Raw genomic sequence first — 11833 nt, 5'->3', positions numbered from 1 at the left:
GCAACCTTAATTTTTTTAAAACAGCTATAACTTTGCAGAAGCTACAACTTTGCGAGGTTTCTACTTGGAAGGACAATAGTCATTCTAATGCGTAGTCTCATTTCTATATAGTACAAGTCTGAAATTACTGAAGAGACAGCTACTTAAGATCAGTGAAACTATTTACATCGGTTACCTTCAACCTTTAATTTTTGTAAGGGAAAACGAAAAGCTTTCTAAAATTTTCAGTTAAACATAAAGATCCTTCATGTAAGGAGAAAAATACAGCCAACCTACTGAATTTTGTATTTGAGGAGTGGAGAATAAACAATTACACAGTTTTGACAGGATCCCACAACAGCAATCAAATAATGATGAGAAGCAGTTACACAGACCTTAGAGAAATAAGTTTGTGCTAATAGAAATATGCAATATATTTTAATTAAATAAATAGCACTGATGTGACCCCAACTTTTTGATATCAATAATTGGTGATATATATGACCATTTATTACACTGATTTGCTCTAGTATTATAACACAAATTTATAAACGGTTTTAAGAAAATATTATAGAGAAGTTTTACTGACACTTGGAATTTTACATGAAGGGGAAAGAGACATAGCCAACAGCACCCCAATAATAATTTCTTTACACATCTGATATGAGAAACCACAGAAACATTCTTAACTGATACAACATGAATTAGATTCTAAAGGCATTCTTTAAGACATAGAGAAAAAAGAAGCAAAGAAAATTCTCAAGTTTACCATTTACAAGAATAGTTTATGCAATTTCAACAAGTCCTTACCAAGGCATTCAACAGCACTGTAAGTTCAAAGTTCATTGGGGAATTAAAAGAATGAATAAAATACTCCTTAGAGGGAGTATAAAGTTTATTCAAATATTTTAGAAATAATCAATTAATTACATAAGAATATAGTGAAATCCATCAAAAACAATGTCAAGTAACTTGTTTTTAAAGTGGCAGTGCAATATAGTAACGCAATGGCTTTAACGACTAAATGAAAGAATCACAAAGCACCTAGAAATATTTATTGAAGAAATAATATACAAATTTTCATGATTTCTTTTGACCATTTACAATTTCAGTATTTTAGCTCTATTTCATATCATTTTTTGGTAGGTGCTGTTAACATATGAGGTTAAAGTGGTAAGTCTCACAATAAAGTAGCCATCTTCTTTGAATGAATATTTGAATATTTCATCTCTTCATTTCTATGACTATAATCAGCTTTCAGCTGCATGATTCCTTAAGCCCGATTCTCATTTCATGTCTCAATAAATGCTTTTGTCTGATAAAGAGAACTGTGCACATATTGATAATATTTATCTTTTTTTCTTTTTTTTTTTTTGAGATGGAGCTTCACTGTTGTTTCCCCGCTGGAGTGCACTGGCGCAACCTCGGTTCATTGCAACCTCCACCTCCTGGGTTCAAGCAATTCTCCTGCCTCAGCCTCCTGAGTATCTGGGATTACAGGTATGCGCCACCACGCCTGGCTAATTTTTGTATTTTTAGTAGAGACAGGGTTTCACCATGTTGGTCAGGCTGGTCTTGAACTCCTGACCTCAGGTGGTCCACCCACCTCAGCCTCCCAAAGTGCTGGGATTACAGGTGTGAGTTACCATGCCTGGCCTATTTATCTTTTCATACTGCTGTCAGGTCCTTCAAGGCTATGCTTCTGATTGCCCATACACTTTACTTGTCTTATGAGTATTTCATATTTTATGGGTAGGTAGGGTTCCAACTTAGTATGTTAGATAACCACTGTATAGTAAAAACCAGAAATGAAAATATAATAACCCTTATAACTCCTTACATATAACAAAGACAGAAATATATCAAAGCAAAAACATTTTAAATAATCTCAGGAAACAATAACAAGATCCTCTTCCCAAAAATAAATATAACAAACATATTAGTAACCACAGCTAAACAAGCACTGTAATATAAGAACTCCATGAGACATGATAAATCGACATTGAAGCCAGGTTTTGACACTTATTCTCCACATCCAGGCAGTTGTCACAGTCTACTAAGTGCTACAGGGTTAATTGTCTCCGGACTGACTGAAATATGGTTGTACTGACACAAGAGAACACTGGTTCAGATCCAGCAATGCCTTATGAACTTGCCTATAGGTGACAGTAGAAAAAAATAGCTTATTGGATTTAAATCTGCTTCATAAGAGATTTTATCTGCCAGCCTGACCCCTCTTAAAACTTTTTTTTTCTTTTTTTGGTTTGATATACTCAATAGGCACTGGCTTTTGTGATGTGGCTTTCCACACTACTGTACAAGTCCAGAATCCCATTTAATAAGATACATGAGCTATCAGTCAATGAACTTTAGGGCTGGATGGATAAAGGAAGTGTTTTTCACTGCCCCCACTTCCTTATGAACCAGATAACTGACGAGCGGTAAATTACAACAAATTCAAAGACACAACTAACAAAAACTTAGGAAGACCTGGAAAAGAGGTGCCAAATTGCACTGCAAATACAAAATAAAATATTTTCATGTTCTTGATAAATATTTACAAAAAAAATACATATAATGAATAGGCCATTTTACAATGCTAGTTAAAACTTTGAAGAGCTGTTAAATCTGTAGGTCCACCAATATCCTGGCTTCAAATCAATATGTAGAAATATTTTTAATTAAATTTCAATAAATACACCAGAGGGATTTAAATATGATAAAAACAGTAATTCAATCTCTGTTTTTACCAACGATATTTTTAATTGGCTCATGATAGGCTTGAACTAGTCAATAAACTACAGTCTACAAAAGGGTTTTTGTAAAAATGCATTCATTTCTGATAATAAATAAATGCAGATTCTGTACAGTCAGAAAAACCAGGATGGTGGCAAATAGCAAAATAGAGAGTTGATAAATCTTGGATCCAAAATCAAATGATCAAAGAAGAGAGTTAAAGATATTTTCAGACTGCCCACATTCGAGTCATGTAATCTGCATCATTCTTTCTCAAGGTCTCTCAACTGGGCGCCAGACTAATATCAGATCTAAAACCTTGTTCACTATTTCCTCTGGTTCACCTTTTGATTATGTAACAAATACTTCTTGCAAAAGATGAAAAAATAAAACTGTAAAATCATTTGGATGGCGTTAGCCCGGCTAGGTCTTTTGGTGTCCTAGCAATTCAAACTGAAATTAAAGGCTTCTTATAGCCTATAAGCTTCTGAAAATGCAGCCAAGTGGCACTCAAAAAGACAGAACATTTTTTCTACTTCTGTAAATACAAAAGAAATTGAAAAATCACCAACTAGAAAAAAAAAGCAAGACATAAATTCATCAGCACCAAGTAGAAATCATCTTCAAAAGGGGCAAGTCTTTTATGTATCCTCATGTTAATGAATAGGTACTAATCTCTCCTCTAGGAAAAATCCACTGCCTGAAGTTAACATCTTTAGGCAAAAGAAAGGGCAAAACTCAACAAATTACATTTTGATTCATCCAAATAAAGAGAGAGAGAGAGAGAGAGAGAGATTTCAAGATTTTTGGCACTACTTTAAGCATTTTTCAGGGTAGGTATGGTTTTAAGTTCGACTGTCTTCTTTCTTTACTCCATAATTTGCAAAAGCAGGAAATATCAAATTTAATTCTATTACTAATAATTCTTCAGGTATCATTCCAAAAGTTGTACTTTGTCACAATACATCAGTTAACGTTTACATAAGACTCTAGTTGTAGTAAAAAGTGTTGAAAGGTGGTCATATCAAAATCTTGGTTTTCTTTCGTACCTATCAGATATGACTAAATTGTTGGTGGCCAGAACTCAAATCACATACAGTCAACCACATTATTGGATCCATGACCTACATCTCGAATTTGGCTAGTTAAACAGGAACACACAGCTACGCCTGCTCCAGCTCTGCAGTGAGACACAGATCCAACAAGCTCCCACCTGAAAAAACAGAGAAGATAAAATGTTATCTTAAAACAAAGCATAATTTACTTTACTCAAAATACTAACCAAAGACAAAAATTCCCTATGTGGGACTGGTTTTGAAGGACAGCAAGCTTCCAGTGGGAGATAAGATACCCCAAAGCTTAGTATTAACTACGACTAGCAACATTCTAACACTCTGGAGTAATCTACTATTATACCAGAAGATACTATAAAGCACAGACACAACATGTAAATTACCTATTCAGCACTGGATCGAATGCTTCTACTGTATTTAAGTATGCATTGCCATTATGACCACCAACTGCAAAGATTTTGCCCATCACTGTTGCGATTCCCACTCCACCTCTGGGGGTAGTAAGTGCTGCCACATAATCCCACTTGTTGCTTCGGGGATCATACCGCTCAACTGAACTCAGAGGAGAATTATCATCAAAACCACCTATGTAAAGAAATATTTTAAAAACAGCATTACATTTCTTAGAAATTAACTATTAAATTTCAATTCAATGGGCTTTACAACCCAATCTTTTAAAATCATTTTAGAATGGTTTAGAGAAAATTTTTTAAAAATTTCATCCAATACCCGTCTACCACCAACAACTACTATTAGACATTGTCTACAATTCAATGTAAGATAAGTGACATTTTCCTCAACACTAGGATTAAAGATCTTATAAGTAGGAAAAAACTGGAGTCCCTGTATCTAGGCAGATAATTTAGAGAAAAAGAAAAAAAAAAAAAAAAACACAAACATACATAAATTTGTCCTTAGCCGTCTAGAGACAAGCAAGACAGTACTGAGATTCCTTCTCTGTGTATTATATCTTTAACAGAAGGCATAAGAAAGGAATAAACTGAATCATGTGATTCATCCAGATAAAAGTTAAAGTTTTCCAATTGTTTCCCTTAATACTATAATCGCCATCATAATTACAGAGATGGACTATGACTGAATTCTCAGCAATTTTTGCCAAAACAACATTTTCCTGCTACATATTCTAGAAGATAGCAGTCCTTTCTATAGCTCATTCTAACAATGTACTTAATCTATTCCTGAGGTTACAGACACAGTTATTTCAATAGTGCTCCTTCCTTTAAAAACAAGTGTGTCTCTTTTTAGGCTCCAAGTTTAAATGAATATAATGGCTTTCTTTGGTGACAGCCTAATTTACTGAGAATAGAAAGTGTTGATATTATGATCAATCTATTTAAAAACAAAGTCAGAGGCCGGGCACGGTGGCTCACCCCTGTAACCCCAGCACTTTGGGAGGCCGAGGCGGGCAGATCACGAGCTCAGAAGATGGAGACCATCCTGGCTAAATAAAACGGTGAAATCCCATCTCTACTAAACATACAAAAAATGAGCCGGGAGTGGTGGTGGACACCTGTTGTCCCAGCTACTCGGGAGGCTGAGGCAGGAGAATGGTGTGAACCCAGGAGGTGGAGCTTTCAGTGAGCTGAGATCACGCCACTGCACTCCAGCCTGGGCGACACAGCGAGACTCCGTCTCAAAAAAAAAAAACAAAAAAACAAAACAAGGTCACAAAAAAAAATTCAAGTCAACTTCTCTAATGGGTTTAATTTTATTAAATCAATTAAAATGAAATTCACCAATTTTATCTGCATTCTTTCCATGAATTCTGACAAATGTATAGTGTCACTGCCATTACAACCATTACATAAAACATTTTTTCATTATAATAAAGGGTTTGGCTTTAATTATTGCTCATGCTAATGCAGAAGATTAAGGGGTTTTTTTAATTTGTTTTTTGTTTTGTTTTGAGACAGGGTCTCACTCTGTTGCCCAGACTGGAGTGCAGTAACACAATCACAGCTCACTGCACTGTCAACCTCCTGGGCTCAAGCGATCCTCCCACCTCAGCCTCCCAAGTAGCTGGAACTATATGCACATGCCACCACTCCTGGCTAATTTTTTAAAATTTTTTTAAAATAGAGATGAGGTCTCACTATGTTGTCCAGTCTGGTTTTAAACACCTGCCCTCAAACAATCCTCCTGCCTCCGCCTCCCAAAGTGCTGGGATTACCCGGGTAATCCCTACACCTGGCCAAGTTTTTGATAGTTATATTTTATATAGTCTTTTTCCATAGTCTTCTTTTTCACTAGTTCCCTATCATTTCCCCAAATAATGCATAAAAATATATTATAATGAAGAATTCAAACCAGGGATAGAAAAAGTAAAATGCAATTAGGATGTTAGACATGCCCACACCTTCAAATTTTTCTTATTCAGATCAGTTGTACCTGTTTTAAGTAGAACTTGAATGACCAAGATTTTTTTAATGTTCAACCTGAATCATTCTTATTTTTACCATGTCTGTTCTAATTATAAAGGTCCAAAAGATTAAAAAAGTAACAGCAACAATGTTATTCCTGTCGACATATAATATATGTCAACACCTGTGGTAGGACAGGGAGCTGTGAGAGGTAGCAATGATATAACCTAAGAACTTTGGATTCACAGACCCAAGTTCAAATTCCAGCTTTGCCACTTATTTATGCATGTGACCGTGAGTAAATTATTCATTCTCCCTGAGTCTCTTGACTACCTTACAGTTGTGATGATCAGGCAAGATGTAGAGGTAAATTATGTTATTTCCCTTCTTCCTTAATACACAAGAGCACTGAAAGATTCAGCATTACTTCTGCTACTTATAGATATTTATATGCATTCTCTTATAAGAAATATGTTAAATACAGCATTCTAAGAAATATGTTAAGTAACACAAACAATTTACATCAACATATATGAATATGACCTTTGCTAGTGACAATCTCTCTGAATTCATTTCCTCCTCTATAAAGGAAGGTATTACTAATCACAATATAGCTAATCATGTACTGGGGAACTACAAAGTGCCAGACCCACTTTGAGATGCTTAACGTGTATTATCTCTAATTCTTAAAGTGATTCTGAAAGATAGGCATTATTCCCGTTTCATAATCATTTAAAGCTTTGCTACTGGAAGTATGTTGTGTGAACCTGAAACTGTATCACTATAACTTGAGAACTGTTTAAAACACAGAAACTAGGCCCCTCCTTTGCAATATAACAAGATCTCCAGATTATTCATATGCACATTATGATCTGAGAAAGCACTGATCTAATGTTCCTCCCAACTCTGCAATTCAGTAAGTCAAAAAGCAATATAGACCAATTACTGAACACTACAGCCAGGGCAAGTCTTGCAGTCCCCAGGTGGTGCACATTCGCTCCCGCAGGCCCGCCAGGAAGCAATGTGCCTGCAGCCCTGAGATGGATGACCTGGGGACCAGCAGGAGGAGAGTGAGGATGCGGGGGCCGGTCCCGCCAAGAAGGCCCCAGCCAGACAGGACAAGCCCAAGACGCTGCCCTTCTTGCCACTGGGCAGTCGGTCAGTATCCAGAGCAACGAGGCTGCGGCCCTACTCAGACTCATGGCCTGTAATGTGTCCATGGGCTTTGGTGAGAGTTGGAAGAAGCATCTCCACGGAGTTTGGGAAACTTTTTTACCAAGGTAATAGGTTTGCTGCAGAAGAAAGGAAACATTACACTGTTTACCCATCCCCACACTAAGTCTTCACTTGGATCTAGATGTGTGACATAAGAGATGTGAAGGTTGTCATCCCGGGACAGGATCCATATCAGAGACAGAATCAAGTTCATGGGCTGCTTTAGTGTTCATAGACCTGTTCCACCTCTGCCCAGTTTGGAAAACATTTATAAAGAGCCGTCTACAGATATGGATGGTTTTATTCATCCAGGTCATGGAGATTTATCTGGGTGGGCCAAATAAGGTGTTCTCCTACTCCAGGCTGTCCTCACTGTTCTGCCCCATCGAGCCAATTTTCATAAGGAAAGAGGAGGCTGGGAGCAACTTACCAATGCGGCTGTGTCCTGGCTAAATCAGAATTGGAATGGCCTTGTCTTTCTGCTCTGGGGCTCTTATGCTAAGAAGGACAGTGCCATGCACAGGAAGCAGCACCATGTGCTGCAGATGGCTCATTCCTCCCTGTGTACAAAGGGTTCTTTGGATGTAGATAACTTTCTAAGACCAATGAGCTCCTGCAGAAGTCTAGCAAGAAGCCCACTGACTGGAAAGAGCCATGATCCTGAGCTGAGGGGCAGCCTGTCTCCACTGGTGGTTATTGAGAAGCTGTTGGTAAAGTATTTGTCACTTACAAAATCAAACTGAAAATTTTCCTATTAATTCTTAAATACTCTGCGCAAGCGGTAAAGCTTCCATAAAGCAGCCATGAACCAAGTTGCCCAGAAATGGCAGCTTTATGTAGCCACACATAGCAAAGCCTATCCTTTGGCCAAATGTCTCTACAACATGGCTTCAGCCTAAAATATGCTGACTTCTCAGAAGACAGATGAGGTCAAATGCTCACTTGGCTCTCCTTACCCCGCTACCCCCCGACCTTTATGGTTAAAGCAGGGAAGACGTATACCTTTTAGGTAGAACCATACTTTGGTGCCTGCTGGTACTTGGTTTCACCTGGTTAGACTTTCAACTACAAGGTGTTTTAGGGGGTATTTTTGCATAGAAAGGCCCCCTTTTCCCAGCCTGGCAGGCATTCCAATCTGTGCCAAGTACACTGCCCCCTTGATCTTTCAAGGGGCCTTCAGGTCCTTCCTTGAAGGAAGTATGAAGGTTTTGCAGGTTTCTAGAAAACTGGCCCTGAAATTAGGGCTCAATTCTCTGATGGTAGCAGAGGTGAAGACTCCTAAGGAAGAGCCCTTAGTGTTGGTCTTAACAGACAAGGGCCGAGGGATGTGAGCTGAGTCTTGTTATTCTTTGGGCATTTCGTGGAATAAGCAGTGAAATTTAGACAAGAAAGAATAGAAAAGAGAATTTTCTTTAAAGGGGGGAGGTGATTTTCTCCTAGGGTTATCCTGAGTTGGGGTTTTTAAGATAGCACAAACTTGCTACATGCTGTTTTTTATGGACTGAAATCACTTTATAATATTTTTTTCTGTAACACTGGAGAGTTTTAGTTTACAATATATACACATATGTATCTCCTTCTTTTTCAAGACACAATCTTTATTGGGTCTGTACCTTCATCCTTGATCTTGTTAGCAATGCCATTTTTTTTTTTTTTTTTTTTTTTTTTTTTTTTTTTTTTTTTTTTTTGCTGTTAGGTGGTTTAAAGCGTTAACCCTGCATGGGGTTTGGTAATAAAAGCTTGTTAAAGTAAAAAAAAAAAAAAAAGCAATATAAACATTGACATGACCTTTATTTATATTAAATACCTAGGCCGGGTGCGGTGGCTCATGCCTGTAATCCCAGCATTTTGGGAGGCCAAGGCAGGCAGATCACTTGAGGTCAGGAGTTCGAGATCAGCTTGGCAAACATGATGAAACCCTGTCTTAACTAAAAATACAAAATTCAGCTAGGCGTGGTGGCACACACTTGTAATCCCAGCTACTCAGAAGGCTGAGGCAGGAGAATCACTTGAACATGGGAGGCAGAGGTTGCAGTGAGCTGAGATCACACCACTGCACTCCAGTCTGGGTGACAGAGCAAAACTCCATCTCAAAAATAAATAAATAAATACCTACTGGCTTACTTGAAGTATTCAACATAATTTCCCTTGAAATGAGGCTGAGAAAAACAAATCTTAGACCTTTTAAAATTTATTGTAGCAAAGCACATTCTATCTGTGTCCTTCCATTTAAAAACATATAACTTATTTAAATGTAATCTCCTTCTTTAAATAACTTTGTTACTCTTAGAAAAATAAGGTTGTACATGTTTTAAACATGAAAGATGAAGATTTAAACACAAATTATGAATGTGACCTTAACAATTCAGCTAGGCATGGTGGCCCATGCCTGTACCCAGCACTCTGGGAGGTCAAGGCAGGAGGATCACTTAAGGCCAGTTGTTCATGACTAGCCTGGGCAACACAGCAAGGACCCATCTCTACAAAAAATAGAAAAAAACTGGCTGGGTGTGATAGCATGGGCCTGTAGTCCTAGCTACTTGGAGGCTGTGGCAGGAGGATCATGTGAGCCCAGGAGTTCAAGGCTGCAGTGAGCTACGATTGTGCCACTGCACTTCAGCCTGGGCAACAGAAAGACACTGTCTCCCTCTAAAAAAGAAAAAAAAGAAAAGAATTCAAAAGCATCAGACTGAACACGTACAATTCTTCTCTGTTAATTATAAACAAAATTTTTAAGAAAGAATTCAAAAGCACATTTCAGCACTGATTCTACTTAAGGCTAAATGCAATGTAATTTTTGTTACTCTGTTATATGACACTTGTCATTGTATATACTGATATATTAGAAAAATACCCATTTACTCACCAACTACGTATAAGCAACCATGAAGCTTGCTAACTCCATTGCCTGCTCTTCGCTGACCCATTTCTTTAACTTCTATCCACTTATCCAGATGTGGATCGTATCTCTCCACACTAGATAAAGAAGCCATTCCATCATTGCCACCTACTGCATAAACATGATTCTAAACGAAGAGAGTCAAACAAAACACATTAGATTTTGAATTTACTTATATATTGTTCTAATGGTAAATTAGAATGTACAAGGCAGTATCTCATGAAATAATATGGTATATAATATCTTCATACTGGTGACGACATATTGGACCTTTCCTTATTTTGGTTATGAATGTGATGCAACGTAACAATGGCAAGTTGCCATATAACTTACTACTAGAGCAACAGAGCCAACTCCTCCACGGGGAGTATTCATTGGTGCCACTGTACTCCACTGATCAGATTCTATGTCATATCTCTCCACATCATTGAAGCAAGTATTGTCATCTAACCCTCCAATTGCATAAATTGGGCCTCCTAAGGAAGCCAAGGCAATTCCTCGCCTGCAAAGACAATAAAACATACTTTAGCAAATGGATTTGTTTCCAGGAAAAAAGTCATATAAAATATTGTGCTAATGCAAATCATTTATCATGTTAACCTTCAAACAGTATAGTTTGTTTCCATTACCTTTAGATTTATCAAAGCTTTTGACTAGATGGCTACAGAATTGCCAAACTGCAACTCTATGTGAATACTGCCCCCAAAGTTGTACAGTGCATAACCTACACAGGCTTAAACTCAAAACAATAAAATATAACCCAACAAAATAGTATAAAAGAGTCCAAAATACTCAGTTAGTGCACACACAGTTGCATAATTGAGAGGTTAATGAGTTGACAGAGAAGTTTTGCAGTGGAGGTCAGAAGCCAATCTCACTTACAAATCCATGCAATTACAGAGCTCATTTTGTTGCAGGACTTCATTATATCACACAAAAGAATATTAAATTTTATATTACAGGTTTTATGTCACATTCCTTTATTTCTGAAGGGTATTTACTTCTCTTTGAAAGTAAGAGACTTAGCCCATGTTAAAAGCTGACTTATTTAACAGTGATCAGAAAAAAACTCAATTTCTTAAAAAACACACTGCACCAATCAAAAGTTGAACTATTATCAAACTATTATTTTGTCACTAGCTTGGATAATTTATAAACCTCTACTACCTTGTGTCTCATCTGAGACACAGCTGATATTAATGAGTCAATACAGGTAAAGCACTAAGAACAATGTCTGGCCCACATTTAGTGCTATGAAGTATTAGCTTTTATTATTACTGAGAAAGCAGCTGCTTCACTGAGATTCTAACTCTAAATTTACCAGAGAGTATCCAACAAAAGAATTATTAAGGATAATGTTATCATTCACTTTCAGTCTCCTCAACCTCTTTTCTCTTGGGTATAAAGCTATGAGTTACCAAATACTGTGCTTATAAAAATGTTCAGCTGTGTCAGAACAAGCACATGTGTTCTCTAGAGTGTAAGGATGTTAGGTCAGGGAAATAAAGTAAGTATGCCTAATAATTGTCCCTCCCCTCAAACAACAAAAG

The 11833-nt window shown here is 37.3% G+C and overlaps 1 protein-coding gene and 1 pseudogene across 5 annotated transcripts in view; one reads left to right on the top strand and one right to left on the bottom strand.

Moving 5' to 3' along the window:
• Nucleotides 1-388: 388 nt before the first annotated feature.
• Nucleotides 389-11833, bottom strand: part of KLHL8 (kelch like family member 8) — a 59512-nt gene continuing 48067 nt past the window's right edge. For all 5 annotated transcript variants that reach the window (XM_010383131.2, XM_030920107.1, XM_030920113.1 and 2 more), the window contains 4 exons: nt 10617-10785; nt 10251-10410; nt 4172-4373; nt 389-3928 (listed from right to left, as the gene is read on the bottom strand). In XM_010383131.2, coding sequence (XP_010381433.1) covers nt 3805-3928; nt 4172-4373; nt 10251-10410; nt 10617-10785 — 655 coding nt within the window. In that variant the 3' untranslated portion in view covers nt 389-3804. The remainder of the gene's footprint in view (nt 3929-4171; nt 4374-10250; nt 10411-10616; nt 10786-11833) is intronic.
• On the top strand, nt 6515-8121 carry LOC104677969 (annotated as a pseudogene).

The sequence above is a fragment of the Rhinopithecus roxellana genome, chromosome 2, assembly GCF_007565055.1.
Source record: "Rhinopithecus roxellana isolate Shanxi Qingling chromosome 2, ASM756505v1, whole genome shotgun sequence".
NCBI classification, from domain to species: Eukaryota; Metazoa; Chordata; class Mammalia; order Primates; family Cercopithecidae; genus Rhinopithecus; species Rhinopithecus roxellana.
The sequence above is the reverse complement of the archived record's forward strand: the minus strand, read 5'-3'. Positions and strand labels throughout refer to the sequence as shown.